Source organism: Pollicipes pollicipes, unplaced genomic scaffold (genome assembly GCF_011947565.3).
Source record: "Pollicipes pollicipes isolate AB1234 unplaced genomic scaffold, Ppol_2.1 Scaffold_7261;HRSCAF=8764_pilon_pilon_pilon, whole genome shotgun sequence".
NCBI classification, from domain to species: Eukaryota; Metazoa; Arthropoda; class Thecostraca; order Pollicipedomorpha; family Pollicipedidae; genus Pollicipes; species Pollicipes pollicipes.
This window is the reverse complement of record NW_023597054.1, coordinates 54,961,036-54,981,310: the sequence shown is the minus strand read 5'-3', so window position 1 is coordinate 54,981,310 and position 20,275 is coordinate 54,961,036. Positions and strand designations below refer to the sequence as shown.

The window sequence follows — 20,275 nt, the reverse complement described above, 5'->3', positions numbered from 1 at the left end:
GGTCAATTGCGTAAAAAATGGAGGACGCACGCAAGTGATACTTTGCCCCAGCTTCAAAACTGCATATAATAAATCATGTAGCTCGCGCAAACTACATTTGGTACCGACTTCGCCACTAATCGGCTCACCTACAACAATCAAGCACTGACCAATGACCTGCACACCCAGGTCTGGGTCATATCAGGGGGCGGTCCCCCGGGCCGCAAAACCACCCCGCTCAACACCAGACAACGGCATCGTCACCTTCCGTGAATCCCTCCACTTCAGACCACGACATTCCCACTCTCCGTGAATCCCTCCAACCCAGACCATGGCTTCCCCATCCTCCGTGAATCCCTCCAACCCGGACCACGGCATCCCCACCCTCCGTAGACCTCTCCAAGCCAAAACCACAGCATTCCCCACCCTCTGTGAATCCCTCCATCCTAGACCACGGCATCCCCACCCTCCGTAGATCCCCCACCCCAGACCACGGCTTCCCCACCCTCCGTGAATCCCTCCACCCCCAGACCGCGGCACCCCCACCCTCCGCGGGCCGCTCCACCCCAGACCACGACATCCCCACCCTCCGCGGGTTCGCTCCACCCACCGACTCGCGGATGCCTGGCTCCACCAGGTAGTTATAAGGGCAGAACACAATGTCGGCGGCCTCCTTCAGGTTGCGCGCGCCGTAGTAAGGGCAGGCACGGATACGGCGGCCGACGGCGACCAGCTCCTCCAGTGGCCACGCCTCCTCCAGGCCCAAGGCCGCCAGCTGATCGGGATGGTGCAGCCGCTGGCTGGCGCCCGAGAAGAAGCCGCAGCCCTCCTGGCGGTGGGTCGGGCCGGCCGTCAGCGGCCGGCGGGGGGCGCGGCCGGCGCGAGACGGCGAGCACAGGGGGCGCTCCGGAGCCCACCAGCAGTACCGGTCGACGCGGGGCACGGGCTCAGACGTGATGTGAAGCAGGCGCACCGCGCAGGACACGATCAGGTGCACACCTGAGCCAGTGGAAGGGTTTGTACTCTACAGCTCGTCCCATAAAGTCGCCAACAAGTGAACATGGCGTCAAACCAGCTGAAGGCCACAGCAACGTTCACCAGCAGTGAGGTCGACAACTGAAGGCGTCGGTTTTCGATGACGTCTTCGACGGCAAACAACCAACAACCCCAGGCCGCAGACGAGCTGGATGCGCTAGGAGGATCGGTTGCAGGCGCCGGACAGTGCTGCGGTGGACGCGGGGCGGCCAGCCGGTCAGCCCGGTGGGGGGGGGGGGGGGCTCAACTGGTTGTACCGGTCACGGAGCTCTCGGCAGCCGTCGTTCTTGTTGGCGGAGCGCGACACTATCGGGTGGATGCAGGCGTGCTCTCGGCTGGCCAGTACAGTCATCCTGAGGAGGACATGCGCCAGTCCAGCCGCGGGTCGCGGGGGTCGCGCTGGGGGGTCACGCTTGGGCAGAGGGAGAGAGAGAGAGAGAGAGAGAGATGACGAGAGAGAGGAGAGGAGGAGAGAGAGGGAGAGGAGAGAGGAGTGAGAGAGACGAGAGAGAGAGAGAGAGAGAGAGAGGGGGGGGGGAGACGGTGTGTTCAGAACACGGCCTTCAGTGCGACTCATGCAGCTCGTGTGTACAACACAGCCCGATGAAAATTCACTGTATGTACAGCTCACTTCGGGTGGAAAACGTCACCAACAAAACATCGATAGCATCCTGCTTAAGATTGAAAGGCTTGCTGAACTTTTGCACCTGCATTCCTCACATCATTATGGGTTACCACGACCGCACCCTGTGACCTCCGTCGCTGTTCACCAGCCCAGCCGTATGCTTCAGAGACCTTCAGCTTCTTTGGGAGCATCAAGCAGATTTGTGTTAAGCATCAGTCTTGCAGTACACGGCCTCGATCGCACGTTTGCTGCCAGGCTCCCCAGGTGGCACCTGTTTAATCACCTACACCTCACAGCCTTTACCTCCAGCAAACAGAGGCAACTTACCAATGAAGCACAGAGGCTGCTCTTTATGATCAGGCATTATTCCAATACGCAACTGCAAAGAAACACAAATTCTAAGATCAAATGATCCGCTGTTTTGAAAATAGATATATGATGGGCTGGACTTAAGCCTCAAAAAGATTGGAACTTCCACGTATAACTCCGCTCTCCATCTGAGTAACGTGAAAATTTAACTGATCGCGAAAACTGCACCCGTAACTGTAACAGATGCGTAAGAAAGCTTTGTTAAACAAGCCGGACATATTGGCAAAGTTTTTAAATTTGAACTGGAAAGGAACAAACAAACAACAAAAACAGACCCAATGTGGTTGGTGGGAAGCACTGATGACAAACATGAAGACGCGTCAGCAGCTGTGGCTGGAAATTTGTTGTCGCTTGCTAGAGTGCTCCAAAAACAGTTTGTTAATATCGATTCGCTACATCCCAACATATCGCCAGAGCCGGGGCTGGCACTTTTAAGTCCCTTATGGTATAGGGGCATGCAAACCTGTTCGCTGTTGCTTGTTGTTCGCTCTTTCATAATTTGCACAAAGTAACTTGTGGAGCCCCCAACCCTACCAACAGAAGCCGGTAAAAGCCAAGCACATTTTCTTACCCTGCGTTTTGCGGACACGCAGGTTCAAAAAGTGGCGATGCTAGTGGTGATTTGGGGACCTGACTTGAAAAATCGGGACCACATGCCTCCCTTGATGTATTTGCGGCCGCCGACCTCTGGTCGACCTTGCGGAGTTAAGAAGTCAGCCGTCTTGCTGGGATCACCGCTGGATTTATTTTGCTACTCTACATACAGGAACATTTCAAAGTTTGCTCACCACTTTGATGTGACGGTAAGAGTTGATCTCGCACCAGATGGTCGCGATTGAAAAGAGCCCTTTTACAGGCACGTGATCAACTACACTGAACGGACTGCTACAACGATGGCCATGGAAACATGATCACCTATATAAAACTAATCCCTCGACCATACAGAAGCGTCGGTTAAACCCAAGAATAAAAGTAATTTGGGGAAGAAGAAAACCTTGCTTTGCTCCAACACATGTCCAGGTCCGTTTTGAGCACCAGCGCTTGTATACCGTTTTCGGCCAACTGAGACACAATGCTAGGTTAATTGGTGAAAGCTTTCCACTTATCGGGGTTCGCAGTTCACCGGGCCATTTCTCGCACATCTTCCAAATCTTCCAACAAGGTATCCGAGGCCTTTCAAGTATGAAGTTCACTTGGGTCAACATCAAAACCGAGCGGCATATAACAATAGTCATGCCGTAATTGACCGGAATGATTCTTAGGATTTCGGTTGTCGTAGAAGTTTCCTCCCTCGACCTCCACCGTCCGGCGAAAAATACACGAACGACCTGTCTCCTTTATTCTGTTGTGCCCACCCTATGTAATATGATACATTTTACTCTGCCCATTTATGTGCTTCGGAAATTGACTTCAATAACTTAAAAAGGTGAGAATCAGACACATTTCAGCAATAAGCGACCACATGCGTGAAACTACGGGCAGCCATTTCAAACGTCATGGACCAGGCTGCATTCCAGAAAAAATATACGAAAGCTGGATAAGAAAAGTAGGTTCTGTGTTTTGAGGAGAGGAGTAATTGTTTTACACATTCCCCAAGGCTATTTTAGTCCCATCACATGGTAATTGGATCACAACACGATCCAATACCTAACTCTGCCCATTCTTGCGCTTTGACAGCAACCTTAAGTAATTCCAATAATCAAGAACCAGTTCGCTTTGGTACAAAATGCCGTACTACAGATACACAGAACGCGTGTTGTGCCCGATTGCCCCGGTTGCGTACGTGAAACCAGCCTCTCCGAGCACCGTGAAGCTTTGGCTTAGTTCAATAAGTGAATAAAATACTTATCTGGGTATGACGGGCTTGTCCATTTCTTGGTTAGAGGCAATGCTTGTCTGGTAAAGGCACACAAATGCTACGTTAGCTGGGCCACAGAGTAATTAAAACAACAATTTAATGGCCAGGTTGCTCCGTTTTGTGCTTCAATGGATAACCTAAGGTGCTTTCAATAGGTGGGACTCACTTCACTTCGGTGATCACCTATTTCATTCAGAACTTACCCAAAGTGGCCACACATCAACAACGGACCACATACAACGATCCTGTCTCAAGCATCTCCAGCACATCTTTTCGATGACAGGGCACGTTTTCTGCCCCTCTCATAGCGAAATCATACCCTAACAACCCGCTCGCCTGCAACATTTTCCAGGAGACCGACCGGATGAACACAGCGCCACTCGGCGCGGAACAATTAAATATCTCGCAGCGCGGGCGGCGGCCCCGGTCCCCAGCTCGTCTGCCAGCGCGACGGGGGGGGGGGGGGAGGCTCTCGGGCACGCCGCGCCGCCGCCGGCCGCCGATTGGCGCGGCTCCTGCGCGCCATTTGCACGCGGCGGCGGCGGCGGGCGCGGGCGCGCGCCGCGTCATCAGAATGGCGTCTGTTCCGCCGCCGGCGGCTCTAATTGTGACGGCGGCCGCCGGCGCCGTATGCTGGCGCACGCACGATCGGCGGCTGGGCGTGCCGACTCAGCAGGCTGGCCTGGGAAGTCGCCGCCGCCGCCCCGCGCGGGCCGGCGGAGCCCGAGCACTTCACGTCGGCAGCGGGCAGCGACGCCGCTTGAGAGGGGTCTCACGCGATCGCGTCGAGCGACGACACTGCTCAAGCCACTGCACTGCCCTAAGACTAGCCTCTGAGCTTCTGATGATGTAAGAATTGGTCTATGGAAATACTTGTTGAGAATGCTGAAGAGAGAAGCGTCAAAATGAATGATGAGGGATAGAAAATAAAGTGAACGCAATCAAACTGAGAAAAGAATTGAACAGCTATTAATATACAACGTTGTCCCTTATTCTCCTCATTCGTTGGTAACATTTTTGTCTGGAGTGTTACCAGTATCGTGCGATAATTCTGAAAAATTTGGCCTTAGAGCGTACCTTGTCATGAGCTGCAGCACGCCTGAATCGAATGTTTGGCAGACGTGTCTTCATCGTGACATTGTTGTAGCATATAGTGCCACGGCCTAAGACAAAGCGCACAACTGGCAATATTCCACGCTTTGAAGGATAGATTGCGAGTCAAAAGGCTAAAGGTCATTTTCTACCTTCAAGCACAATGCAGTGTCCAACATCGATGTGGCGACCAGGGAACATCATGCATAATGGCGAACTAATCTGAAGAGCCGCTGTCGAACATTGCTCTTTGTACGCCTCAAAGGCTGCGGCTCGGGCCACCACAGACCACCAGCTCGAGCTGAGCGGCGGCGTCCGAGAACAGACCGTGTGGCGCCGGCGTCAGCAGGGCCCCCGGCTCACCATGACGCCACCCCAGGCTGTTGTGGCGTCAGAACCAGGCCCGCTCCTTCTGGCACTTCGGCATTGCGGAAATGAGGGCCACGAGCTGATGTCACTGCCGCCTGGCCGCCAGGCAGGAATTGTAAACAAACCCAAACAAGCGCCGAGCATCGGTATCAGCGAACGACGGGTGCTAACTGTGAATTTCTGACAATTGCAGCGAACTAATGAGTCACGGTACAGCAGTTTGATATGCAGGTGTCTGACGTCAAGTTTGGGTTCCGATGCATTTATTTGTCAGCGGGCATTTTGCATGATAGATGGTATGGACGAAAAATTTACACTGCGCTGGACATTGCGTCGCACTACTTAACGCCTGTCTCCGAACATGTTCGTGCTCTTCACCGTTTCAAGACATGCTGAAGGTTTTGAACACGACTTGCTGGAAATCACCGTACCTGGTGATGATCATTATTACATTTATTATATATATATATATATATATATATATATGCCAATTTGCTATGATTTAATTTGAGGATTGTACGATTCGTTGGGAACTGGGTGTAACAATTTGAGCTCTTGCTTTGGAAGCGGGGCGCTTTACATTGTTAACTAGCTCTGACTCAAACGGTCAACGCGTCCTCTGGCAAGTACGTGGACAAAGAGTAGCTAAAATGTTATCCTTGAATCATGAATGCCCTAAGCGGCCAGGTTGCCGAGAAGTGGAGAAATGGAGAAGCTCAGACTATGGATCATGCAGCTTGTGATAGTTTCCATGGTTCGCAGAGCAAATCGCTCAAACCTCTTGAAATTTTAGAGCCCTTAAAGGGAGTATTCCACATTTATGTGGGGTTCTTAACTGAAAAAGCCATCTTGAAGAAAACAAGGCGCAATTCACAGCTCTTTCCTTCTGAAGTCCTTAGCCCTCTCGTTTCTGAGCTACACGAAGATGATCTTTTACCCGCGAAGACGGAGACTTTTTCGAGAAGTTTTTTCAGGGTCCCCTTGACATACATGGTGTCATAATAACGATATCCAAATCTGCCATTCCATGGCCATGCAGCGATCAAGGCATATACAAATATAACCGTGGAGTCGTTCATCCCCGGCGTTCGTGAGAACGATTTCCAGATGTAACGGCCGTCAGGTGGCCCTCAATCAATGTTGTGCAGGTTACGATGACGCAATCAAACAATGACGTATCGAGGAGCATGTTTACAAATATACAAATTGTGTTGTCTACAGCAGTATTTTCTACTTAAAAGTATGCAAATAATCATAAATGGGCTTGCTTCATCATATCTCATCCTGGCTTCAATATCTTCAAATGTGAAGCATTTCCTCTAACTTTGTTGCCAGGACTACCTCAGGTCGAACGAACTCTGACCGCATATCGGATGCAATTTATTGATGCAAAGCATTCTGACCAATGAGAAGACTAAAAAAGCACGACGAAGGTACGAAGGTAAAAAGAAGGAAGGTAAGACGCCCTGCGCTAGTGTACAACTGTGGGCGCGCAGTGCGATATGTCCGGCCGTCCCAGCATCTGAACCTGCATTATGTGCGAAACGTGGAAAGAGACTATTAGAATCCCCTGACCACGTAAATCAGCTAAATGACCTAATCACCTACACTGTGTGTACTGCCTGACGCAGCAGCACAACCACGATGAAACCCTTGCTTGCAGCAGTACATCCAAATACTGAATGTTTGTCCAATGTCCCAACGCATCAGTTAAACGCTAGGATTCGCGACAGAACTCAACATCCTGGGCTGCTGGTTCGGTGTGTGTGCGTCAAGTGTGGAGTGTGGGTGGGATGGAGGGGCAGGGTGGCGTGGTGCTTTACTGGCATACTACCTGCATCGCGAGCATGTAACTTGACGGGGGCCCGAAGAAAACCCCCAACGCTGTGGATTGGCCCGATTACGTGCAATAACACCAACTAACTAAAATGCTGCAACTAGACACCTCCTTACAGCGAGGGCACGTAACCTCTGAAAAACGAGCATGATGTATAAAAAGGCCAAACACATGAAGCGCAGCGAACACAGAAAAACGAACAGCTACGAGATTAAACTCACCATAGGTGACGAAATATGCAGTCTTCTGAGTTTGCTATCATCGAAAGCTGTCCTTTTCACCTTCCGTGCATACGTCGAGTCCAGCGCCCCATAACATCACGAACGATTCCTCCTCAATTCTCACATTTTCCAAACCCTTACCCGCGTGCCATGTCGCCCCATTCACCATCCCTATCCCAGCGTCGTTCTTTCCAAGTCCACCAAACACATTCTCTTACTTGTTCTTGAAGACGGATGCAAAAGTCGCCGCTGTACTCGTTACAAGAACTGATACTACTGCCAATTTTTCGGTTCATACCCCTTTCCCTTGTACGGTTAAAATGATATCCCAAAAACCAAATTTCTCATCCCTCGTAAATCCTCTACTAAGTGAATACTGTTTCTCTTGAGCTTTGTCTTCTTACGTCACGCACTGAAACTTATGCACTGAAACACTGTCATAGGGGAAACACTAGCGACGCACAATGCCCCCTGCAGAGCCAAGGCTGCAGTTCAAACTTCGCAGAATAATTATCGTGTTAAGATAAAAACCATCGAAAAGGAAAAACACGAAATGAGTACAGGGAGAGGGCATGCTGCAACTTACCATGCATGCAAATGAGGCGATTTTTTTTGTCGGCTCGATCCACTCGTGGAGACCTTGCCTCATGCAGCACACCACATATGTGGTGATTGAAAGCTTCAGGTCGGTCGCCACAGAAGGCTCCCTTTCACGTGTTGCCACGATAAGGCTCCCTACCACAGGTAGTCCCGGGAGGCTTCACCAGCCACAGGTAGCCACGGAAGGCTTCCTCCGCCACAGGAGACTTCCCCGCCACAGGTAACCACGGAATTCCTCCGCCACAGGAGGCTTCCCCGCCACAGGTAACCACGGAATTCCTCCGCCACAGGAGGCTTTCCCAGCCACAGGTAGCCGCGAGAGGCATCCCCAGTCGCAGGGCGCCACGGGAGGCTTCCCCAGCGACAGGTAGCCGCGAGAGGCTTCCCCAGTCACAGGGCGCCACGGAAGGCTTCCCCAGCCACAGGTAGCCGTGAGAGGCTTCCCCAGTCACAGGGCGCCACGGAAGGCTTCCCCTACCACAGGCAACCACCAAAAGGTGTTATCCAGTCCACCATCCACCATCCAGTCTCCGCACGCACTTGATAACACTTCACAACGTCCGGAGAGTTAACTGGCCGAAACGTTGCGTATTAACTAGCCCACCTGACGAGGACGACGGTCCGGCCAATCGTTCCACCAGTCACACTTCCTTACTCCGCCTAATCCGCCAATGCGCATTAATATGTCTGCCTTACTCTGCCCAGTCTATCTATATTAAAACTGCAAACGACGACCTACGTAACAAATATAACGCTCGTGAGATTGCGTAACAGTTTCAGAATGGTTTGGGGAATGGGCACATGCATTCAGAAGTCGCAGCTCGCATCCGTACGCATAAATTTGTCAACGGCTTCCCAACCTTCCCACGGTTGGCTCGCCACGTCGGTTAGTCGCCCTCCGCGGCTAGCCAGGTCAGCTAGTCGCTCTCCGCGGATAGCCCGGTCGGTTAGTCGCCCTCCACGGCTAGCGGGGTCGGTTAGTCGCCCTCCACGACTAGCCAGGTTGGTTAGTCGCCCTCCACGGGTAGCCAGGTCGGCTGGTCGCCCTCCACGGCTACCTAGGTCGGTTGGTCGCCCTCCGTGGCTTGCCAGGTCGGTTGGTCGCCCTCCACGACTAGCCGGGTCGGTTAGTCGCCCTCTACGGGTAGCCAGGTCGGTTAGTCGCTCTCCGCGGCTAGCCGGTTCGGTTGGTCGCCCTCCACGACTAGCCGGGTCGGTCGGTAGCCGGTCGGTAGTAGCCCTCTACGGGTAGCCAGCTCCGTTAGTCGCTCTCCGCGGCTAGCCGGGTCGGTTGGTCGCCCTCCACGGGAAGTCAGGTCGGCTGGTCGCCCTCCACGGCTAGCTAGGTCGGTTGGTCGCCCTCCACGACTAGCCGGGTCGGTTAATCGCTCTCCACGGGTAGCCAGGTCGGCTGGTCGCCCTTCACGGCTAGCTAGGTCGGTTGGTCGCCCTCCACGACTAGCCGGGTCGGTTAGTCGCTCTCCACGGGTAGCCAGGTCGGCTGGTCGCCCTTCACGGCTACCTAGGTCGGTTGGTCGCCCTCCGTGGCTTGCCAGGTCGGTTGGTCGCCCTCCACGGCTAGCCGAACACAGTTTGCCACTACAAAGCCTGAGGGCGAGGCAGAGGCACCGTCGGAGGCACAAAGCTCTTCTCATGCTTCTGAGGCAAATTGCCTCATGACCAATTCGTTCATTCGGGGCTGGGGGCTAAGTGTCGCCACGATGCACACCTCTCCACCTTTCATCTCATGATCAATGCATGGTCAAAGAAGAAAGCATCGAATTCCGCAATAAAACTGTGCATCATCTAAAAAATGTGTCATGCCCAAAGCCACTGCTGCGATTGTCAACATCCTGTCTTAAGAGCCGGTGCTATCATCTTTGGAACGCCAGACTACAGAGGCGTCACAAAAGTGTGGCCTGTTTAACGCCCAAGCGTCTGTGCGTGCACTTTCCAGCACGTCAACAGCCCCAAGTGGTACGTGGCCATGGCGACCGGTGACCTCCCCAGTGTCACGAACCGCCCAGAGTGTCACCAGCTGGCCCCGGTGACCTTCCCAGTGTCACGAGCCGCCGAGAGGGTCGCCGGCCGCCCCGCTGGTCTCAGTGACCTCCCCAGTGTCACGAGCCGCCGAGAGGGTCACCAGCCGCCCCGCTGGTCCCGGTGACTTCCCCAGTGTCACGAGCCGCCGAGAGGGTCGCCGGCCGCCCCGCTGGTCCCGGTGACTTCCCCAGTGTCACGAGCCGCCGAGAGGGTCACCAGCCGCCCCGCTGGTCCCGGTGACTTCCCCAGTGTCACGAGCCGCCGAGAGGGTCGCCGGCCGCCCCGCTGGTCCCGGTGACTTGCCCAGTGTCACGAGCCGCCGAGAGGGTCACCGGCCGCCCCGCTGGTCCCGGTGACTTGCCCAGTGTCACGAGCCGCCGAGGGGGTCACCGGCCGCCCCGCTGGTCCCGGTGACTTCCCCAGTGTCACGAGCCACCCAGAGGGTCACCGACCGCCCCGCTGGTCCCGGTGACTTGCCCAGTGTCACGAGCCGCCGAGAGGGTCACCGGCCGCCCCGCTGGTTCCGGCGAACTCCCGAGTGTCACGAGCCACCGAGAGTGCAGCCGATTTCACGATATTAGTGCTACAACAGACACTCCTGCCGACCAGAGTGCTACGACAATACTTCTACTGCCAATACTTATGCATGGCATTAGTGCAATGCAACAAAATTTATGCTGCAAAAACGTATACACGTAACTATTTCTACTGCAAACACTTATGCAGTCATTCCCTATACATGACTTCACTATTGCTGTAAAGGCTTATGCGTGACATGAGTGCTGCACCACAAAACTTATCCGTCAAAAACTTATATCCGTCACAACCTCTCCGGAAAAATTGAGGGGCATTTGTTTATACGCGGCAATACTTCTACTGCACAGACTTATACGCGACATTAGTGCTATTGCAGATTTGTGGCAAGTCTTTGTTGTAGAAGTAATGGCTGGTATATGTTTTTGCAGTGCAAGTTTTGTCGTGTACTATTTCATGTGGTGCATGCGTTTGTGCAGTAGAAGTAATGTCGCGTACAACTGATGTCGTAGCACTGCTGTCAGCAGGCACTTAAGCCGCAGTACTGGCGACGTGACACCCGAGCCGCCTGCCGCAGAACCGCCGAACGGTCAGCGGCCGACACCGGCTAATGGCAGCCGGTCTCGGCCACGGTCCCGCCTGGCAGCCCGTCTGTTGGCGAACGGCACCGGGGCACCGTCAAAGACTGCTCGTCACCGGATCCCCGTAATCCGGCCGCTGGCGCTCAATGGGTGGCGCGCCCCGCGTCTAACCAGCATCTGTATATGCCCCTCCCCCTCCCCCCTCCCCCCCCCCCCACCCCACGGCGCCTCGGAGAGCTCGCGGCCCAGTCACGTGACCTCGCGGTCACGACGTGCGAGGGTCCGCCCCGCGCCGCCGATAAGCTCCCGGGCGTCGCTGTTCCTCCCAATGAGGGCTGCTGTTGATGTCGAGTTCAGTACACGCACATAGACATTTGCATTTGCACACATATGCATTCGCGTGAAATGTTACATAAGAGAGTGGTTCACAGTGCATTGAAATGGTGCGGTACACGCAACGCGCAGACTTTGTCGAACCATGTAGTTTGAGTACATTCTCGGATTTCCTACGCGCATTCACGACTTGCGGTGCCGCATTGATGATTGCTTTAGACTTATAATAAAACTAAATATACTGGAAATGTAGGAACTGTGATGTTCTCAGTTTCTAGGATATCCTTCAAACGCCCCGCTTCTTCTAACCTTCATGCACTGGCGTAATAGATCACAGCTTCTCACTAGGCAGTCCATAAAAGACATGCTTTGAACGAGCAAGAAATGGCAAATGCTTGACTTCCGAAGTTTTTTCGATGGCAAAGCTGTTAAGCGCTTTCTTTATAAATTTACTCCCAATAGTTTGTATGGGTGGCTCTGGGTTCATAGCACCTGCTAAGCATAGCTTGTTGCGTGTATCCCGAACCCACCACCCAAGTCGTGCCGTCTAGTTCAACGGATAATTTTGTCTCCGCCCTTGCGCCAACAGGACTGCGGAGGGTTTTACGTGCCGCACAATGCTGCGACACGGTCGCCCCGGGCCAGGTTTGACAATCGCTGGCTAGTTGTCAGCTGATCGTTCCATTTCAGTCGGGCCAAACAATGCGCCCGCTCTGGGACTGGCACCCAGTGCCGCTGGATTACGAGTCCATCTTCTCTCCCCTAGACCACGGATGCGACACGGGCTCGCACGCTAGACACGGAGGCGGCGCTCACGAACATAACCACCAAACGAACCAAGTCGTTTCCACAAAAAAATCCGCTCCAATACATAAAAACCATGAAAATCTTATCGTTAAACTATCGGAGATATGCAGAGAAGTCCGCTCTACAACAAAACGGATTAACCTGAACAACCACGCATATTAAGACCCAGTACCGCAGCATTTACTGTCTTCCTAATCCTCAGCGAATGGAATTCAAAACCAAGCACTTACATAAAAGGAACCCTCGACTAGAAGCTCCCAAGAAATATCGTGTCTTTCCTTTTCCGCATCCATGCCGCACGGAAGAATACCGTGATTTGTCGAAAAATCATAAGCCGAATATTTCACTTCGTCTCGTCGCATCTGTCAGCGGTGGTCTTCAGACAATCCGTTGTAGACTCTTCGCAAAATTTGCAATTCAGATTACGTCTCTATTCGCTGCTCACTTGCCTGCCTCACTACCATGTCTCCGGAGGGTGAATGCTATATAACCGGCTAGGCTTCTCCCAGGTAGTATAAATGTGATGAATCTGGACGGCACTGTTCACAAACAAACAAACAATGCATAGTTTGGTAACGAGAATTATAGATGAAAACTTGATACAAAATGCCTACCTCGTATGAGCACAGATGATTGCACAAAATGTCCAACCCATATTTTTAACCATAACGTTAACTAATTAATTAATTCCATCCAGTGTTTTGGATCATATTGTCCAGCCAAATAGAGTGTAAGACCTGATGATGTCATACGATACATCAGTGACCATTTCGGAATCTGGGCACATGCAGGAGCTCACGTACAAAATTCAATTGCATAAAATCATTGCACATCACGCCAGTGTTTCTTTCACTCTGAACCACGCCGCACGAAATGTACCTACTCCATGTATGATTCCCTTTTTGCAGCACAACCAGCTGAAAGCCGTACCGCATTGCTGTACTTCAAATCCTTGACCGTCCCATCATACTGCGGAACAATCCAGCCTATCCCGTGGCTGCTAAGAAAGCGATCTCTGTGTTACAAACGTGGAGAGCGGCGCGTCTATCTTCTGATCAATAGTCGTTCGAGCGTGGTGTGGCTAAATGTCCCTCCCTTGCAGTGAGAAAGGATGCCCCCGAACACCGAGTCATCTCTGACGCTTGTGCTGTACAATCTTGAGTTCATGCTTTATCAGGATCACGAAGAAGTTGAAGGAAGGCGAAACGAAGACATTACGGACATGCAGAACTACTGTTTATATACGACGAGCTGTGCGACTTAATAAACGCCTGCGTAAGATCGAACGGTTTGCACCGCTTTCAGGTAGCACAGACCTGTGGTCCTAGTTTTGAGCACATGGCAGTTAGGCCAGCCCTAGATGTCCCAGCGTGTCCAGCTTGAAGTAGCTTGCTACTTATGCGTTAAGGTGCTGGAAGGAAAATGCACACAGAAGAACGCAGTGCATACCATAAATCGTAACCTCTGTCCACGGATATTTTAAAAACAAAAAAACGAGATGTCCGTGACCAGTTCGATTAACACCTTAGAAGCGGACGCTAATGGAGAGCGTACAGGTCACAGGGGAACGCACAGTAGACCAGCACGTGGCAGAGGAGCATAGCAGAACAAATTCCAATTTTAAAGTGGAAAGCACATTACAGACAAAAGACAGCGCGAAACTGGCAATATTTAAATCGCTGTACACCCGCAATCTCTGTCCAGTGCTTAAAACACACACGTCGTCTTGGGGTTTGGTTAAAGAATCTTTTTTGGGTTATACACGTTAATCAATATTTTGTCATCTAGTGGTTAAGTTGAACACTGACGACAGCCGGCCAGTTGCTTTTCATCCTTATTGTCGGCACGAATCTTGGAAGCCTTTCGGCTTAGCAGCATATATTTCGGGTGGCCCACAGCGCAGCAGTGTACTGGATGTTACGACTGTACAGCCTGGATGGCTGAAGTGTTGGTGATGTTCTTGCAATGTCTGCGATGTCTGATGTTCGTTAAGACAATTGTCTGACTGCATGCTCGATATTGGCCGTCGTGACACTCGCACTAAGCCGCCTGTGCTTTGTGCAGCCCTTAGCAAAGAATCATGAATGGGGTGTTAGGATGTGGGATCTCAAATTATTCATTATTTCGAAACATTTTTAACGACAGTGTCTGGACAGATGCATAGCGTTCTCTGCGTTGCATGCGCATTATTTTTTTGCTCAACCTTGCTAACTCGTGACCACCAGCACCGCTTCGTAACGCCGGACTTTCACAGCATAACCCGTGCTGGCTTGAAGACTTGCGTAACCAGTAACTCCTGTTATATTTAGTGTCGGTTGTTTTCAGTATGAAAGCTCTCATGTCATAACGAAACTATGCGAGGTGAATGATGCCCGCACGGAGATAAATGCCGTTAAGTCAAGTTCTTGGAAGGTTTGAATGACCTTTGTTTTGTACCCATCAATGCAACGTTTTAAAGGACAATGTCGTCGCCGCATCGCGCCATGCATGTTCCTAAGCAAAATTCTGTCGGCTGCAACCTAATGTTAAGAACCCTTAACAAACAAACAAACCCACCTAACACAATTGGAGATGCGTCGTACCACCAATTAGGTGCCAACCCACCGGATACTTACTTATCCAGTAGGTCTGGCACTACTTGGTTTCACCAAAGCCTACCAATCGCACGCGCAAGGCTCTGTGCTGCCGGTCCTCAAGGAGGTATCAATTACAGGTACCGTAATACACTCCCAAACCTCAACAGACACCTTACAAGTCAGTTGTTACACACAGACTGTCAAGTAACAGCCCGTCTGAGGCAAGCATCGAATCTCAATGCACGAAGCCACCAGTTGGAGGACGAGCACCAAGCGCCGCAATCCGCAGCTTGTCCGTGCTTTGGGCGCTCTCCCTGTTGGGCCAGGCTACACCCGTGCTCCCTGCACTGGAGCTGGCCGTCCGTGCGGCGGCTGTCAGCGCTGGCCGCGCGAGCCGGGCGCCGCGGCCGTCACCCTGAGCTGGCGCGGCGAGCGTCGCCACCGGCGCCGCCGCCGAGCCGGCCATCGCCAGCCGAGGCCCGGCGCCATGCTGCCAATCAATAGCGGCGGTCGCGATTGGCCGTCAGCCGCCGCCCCCCGCCGCGCCGCCAGCACCCTTCATTCGCAGCCCCCATCCCCTCCCGGGCCGGGATGAAAGCGGCGGGCCGCGGCGTGCCGGCGGCTCCCGGCGCGCTCTTTGAGCGCGGCACAATGCGAGGGAGGCTCGAGTTCGGCGGCGCGCTATTGAGCGGCGCCGGGACGGCCGGAGCGCGGCGGCCGCCACCTCGCGCACCGGCCCCGCCGCCGCCCAACCACCTCCCGGTGGTGAGAACCGATCAAAATCGCGCGCCGCGCGCCGCGCCGGCCTTGGGTCGCACATCGATGCGGGAGCCGCGTCGCGATTGGCCTTCGCCGGAGAAAGGGGAGCGAAATCCGATCAGAACAGATGGGCTGGAACTTGTCGCCAGGTCGCGGCGCGCATTCAGCCCTGGATCACGCCAATGGTGAAATGGGGCGGAGGAGAGTTCGGTACCCGCAGCAGGGCCGGTGCTACCAGGCTTTGGGAGGCATTCAAACCAGACGGACATCTGGTACGTTCTCCTCCATTCGAAAGCAATTACGGTCGACAATAAACGACCCGTCACACGATACATTACGCGACACGCCGTTCATGTACTGACATACAAGCCGCGCTTGGGGTCGTCGATTCGACTGACCGCTACCTAGACATTTTCTGTTTGATCAGCGTCCTGGCGTGATCTGATCGGCCAGCCGTGGTGCTGAACGTGAAACTGTTCAGAGCCAGAAGCCGATGTAACTACTTCTGATGTCAGCACTTATCCACTTCGCTCCCTTGCGGCATCAGCTGACCAGTGGCCCATCACGGGAGTTATGGTTTGATATGCCACGACATCGGGACACCAATGCGGTGCAAGCGTTATCCAGTGCGGTTCTGGGAACACCCAAAACCTCACAGGACAAGCAAACAATCCTTGCACCCAAACGGCCATCAGCATAGTGTCCATCCTCTATAGTGTCCATAGTGTCCATAGTGTCCAAAGTGTCCACAGTGTCCACCCAAGCATCCTCCAAAGCTGACCAGAAATGCTGGATCTCCGACACATGAGGCGCCGCCTTAGGACTGACGCCACTTACCTGACGTGCTTGTAGCTTGTTCGCCGCAGTTCCTGCGTAATTTGCGCTAGCTGCCTGTGCGTTCTTGTTCCAAAGTAAATTTTTGGCCTCCTGAAACAGACAACACTTTAGGAGAGAAGCCAGGGTGGGAGCCGACAGGCGGCCTGCAATCAAAACACGGAGCCGGTGCTGGTGGCTGCGATAAACCACCGCTACCAAACCAACCGCGGCGCGGCGCGAATGACGGCAAAACGCCGCCGGTGTCGGCCCAAATGAAGCGCGCTGGCTAACACAATCGGACACACTAACTACGAGCGAGGCCGCAGGCCGAGTGAGTTTTACTTGAACTTTGAGAAAACCTTCAACTTAAGAGAACCGACTCGGTCCGACTCAGTCCTAATCAATAGCTTTCCGGCAAATGGTCGCAGTTTCACGCGACTGGCTTCACACAGCGCAACTCTCGTAAAGTTGCATTGCATCAATTTGTATGCATTTGCTTACAAGCTGTTCGACCAGACAAGATTTGCCCACACCATCGCAAGTGCAAAATCTGGCCTTCCTGACCTTTCTTCCAGCACGGGTCAACACGAGGGCCAGATCTTGACGGCCACCGTGTTGTAGCTACACGGTATGCTGTTACCCAGGCAGACGAGACAGTTGGCAATGGCACTGACGAAGGGATGGACAGACTGGTGTACCATCGTGCGACTTCGAGCGCAAACCATTAGCCAGTTTTACGTCCGTTTTCTCTGCAACCAGAACAGGCCGGGATGCAAAACCAAGTGTACGGTGTAAGCGGATATACCATCTACAAACCGCGATGTGACGTCGGCACTCTCCGATTAATAGGAACGCCAGACATCGACCAAGAGGGGACTTATGTAACCTTTGCTTGGCCGACCTCGAACACAACTCGAGTGGTATGTGTACTGTTCGCACGACCGCGAGACACCGACGCATCTCTGCCTGTCAAGCTTATGAATGAGAGATATTCCAGGGGGGCAAAACTACCTGGTAGTAAGGGTTCCCAAAGGCAATCGGCTTCACTTGCTTGCGCCTTGGTTTCATCCACATCATAATACTGATACTCTGGTCTTACTAATCAGGGTTGGCAGCGCCCTGAAATTGTTTCTCCCAGCAGGTTTTTATCGGCCGGCAGAAACTGCTCGTGGCAAAAACTGGCAGAAACCCAAGTACTCCGGCACATGTTGGAAGCGACTGGGGCGGAGTGGAGAAGTAGCATATCAAAATCACCCGCCTGTGAAGCATTAGGAGTGTCAGCACGGGACGCTGAGCATCCAGACAACAATAGCAAGAACGAGAGCCGCCTGAAGATTACAAGATGTCATAATTTCTTAGAAAGATGCACGGATTAGACTGACGTTAGCAGCAATTAAGTAACAAAATAATAATAATCCATCCCCGCGATATAATCCAACTCGTAAGCAAAGGTGGAAGTGAAATCCCTGGGCTCTTACTAACAGTCAGCGGGGACAGTGTCTACCAGCCGGTTAGGATCCAAGTCAGGCAAAACAAGCTGCCAGGAGTGGTGTACCGGGAGTAGAACCAGGACAGTCAGCGGGGACAGTGTCCACCAGCCGGTTAGAATCCAAGTCAGGCAAAACAAGCTGCCAGGAGTGGTGTACCGGGAGAAGAACCAGGACAGTCAGCGGGGACAGTGTCCACCAGCCGGTTAGAATCCAAGTCAGGCAAAACAAGCTGCCAGGAGTGGTGTACCGGGAGTAGAACCAGGACAGTCAGCGGGGACAGTGTCTACCAGCCGGTTAGAATCCAAGTCAGGCAAAACAAGTTGCTAGGAGTGGTGTCCCGGAAGTAGAACCAGGAGGACCTGTTACCATGTTTTTGTACCACTTCATCCCACAAGTGGTGTGCTGCCATAAAACAATGCAGTCGTTTGTCTTGACGTGGAACTATAGTACTCTCATCGCACTAATGAGACAAAATAATTCAAAGCCCAGAATGAATGCCCTAGCAGCCTGGCGGGAAAACTCCTATTTCAACACGTACGGGCGAACTGAGCGTCTTGTTTTGGGAGGCCGAGCCAAAAATTTTGCATGTCAGTACGGCAAAACTACAAAAAAAGCTCCTCCTGTGATCCAGTGGAACCCATGATCTGTTGTTCTCCGCACACTCATCCCCAACTCATCCCCTTTGGATCCATATTAGAGACATTGCAGCAGCATGTAGTGTCTTGACATACCACTGCACACGTCACGGGTTCGGGTGGCATTGTTCGACTGACAATGTAGATCGCAAGGGCAGCATTGCAAAAGCGTCTTGTGCCATGGCTTTCTCTTGCATTTCGTATAAAATATGAAGCATCATCTACTCCGCGTTGAAGAAGAAAATGTAAACATGCTTCAAACAAGTGACTGATGTGAGCCTCTAGCACTGAGAGAACGCAGTCAGCAGCTCGAGTCGATCTGTTGTATCCGAAGCGGAGCTGGTGTGAATGACGTACGCAAATTAGCAACCACTCATGACTCGGGAGTGTATCTGAAAACACCGGCGGAGTGTATTGGGTTGGTGTGAATGGCCATACACCACTTCCCAGTCACCTGAATATTTCCTGTGATGTTCAAGCAAGACGTTTCCAAGAAAAATGAAATCCTTGACGATAATTCTTCTTGCGAATATCCAAACTAAGCGCTCCCCACTATTTGCAAAGTGATTTCCGGGAGGCTAGCGATGTTTTCGTCCACCTAAAGCGTGTAAGCATTCGATGACATCTCCTGTCGGGCGTAGGCGTAGCATATCGTCGGTTCCATAAGTCCCAAGGCACTTGAAAGAGTGAAATCTCAACAAGGAATAAGGCTAACAGAAATGTTTTTACGTTATGTAATGCTTCCCGCAGCTGCACTGAACAGCTTGGGATGAACAAGACGACCCCTGCAGATCCGGGATACTTTAACTGGTCCGCTCGGTCTGGCGTACGCAATGGTGGTGCAAAGGCGCAAAATTTGACAACTTGAGTCAAAGTGCCTATCCAGACAAGAGATGTGTGGAAATAGAAGACCACGCTGCCGCCGGAAAACGAGGAACGTCGCGCCGGGCAAAATGTACGGCGGGTCAGGGAGCCCGACCTGGCACCGCCGCCGAGCAGCCCGCAGTGGCTAGCGGTTACCGGCAATCGTTGGAAAAGCGATGACTGAACAGGAAAGGGCTCAACAAAGACAAATTTTGCAAACACTGCTAAGCCATCCACCAGACGGACCCGTCACGACTTCAACATTTGCTGTTACCCACCTACACGTAGGCGCGCGTTAAACTGAAGTTAAACGCGAAGGCTTCGATCATCATCAAACATTTTGAGCCAACAAATACATTTTCAGGTGTCAGCCGCCAGTCCAAACCCGGCCAGTCCCTCCCAGATCATCTCTATTGCAAACTGACGCCTACCCAAAGCAATTCGCCGACGGCAGGGCCACCACGGTCGCACACACTGGCCGCCTCCACCTGTGCAGCCGGCCAGGTGCCGTTCTGCGGGCCGCTGGCTGGGGGCCGCGCGCTGCGGGGAGCTTCCCAGCCGGCGGCGAAACCGGAGCCGCCGCCGCGGCGGTGCGCCGGCCACCACAAAGCGCCATTCTTCCGCCGGCCGGGCGCTTTGAAGCGCCCGACGCGGCCGGAACCGCGACATCCACCCGGCCAGGTCAATGTGCAGGGCGGTGCTGCCGCCGGTGCCGCGCCCGTCACGGCACGCAAAAACGGCCGGTGGCTAGGCCTCGGCAGCGGTCGGCGGCCAGGCCTCGGCAACGGCCGGTGGCCAGGCCTCGGCAGCGGCCGGCGTCGCGCTCCGCCCCGGGGTACACCGCGGCTGAGC

The 20,275-nt window shown here is 53.2% G+C and overlaps 1 protein-coding gene across 1 annotated transcript in view; it reads right to left on the bottom strand.

The window, feature by feature from the left end:
• Positions 1-20,275, bottom strand: part of LOC119111632 (Fanconi anemia group J protein homolog) — a 110,391-nt gene that overhangs the window by 8,209 nt on the left and 81,907 nt on the right. The window contains 3 exon segments of the mRNA XM_037235440.1: positions 590-808; positions 1,262-1,367; positions 16,456-16,545. Coding sequence (XP_037091335.1) covers positions 590-808; positions 1,262-1,367; positions 16,456-16,545 — 415 coding nt within the window.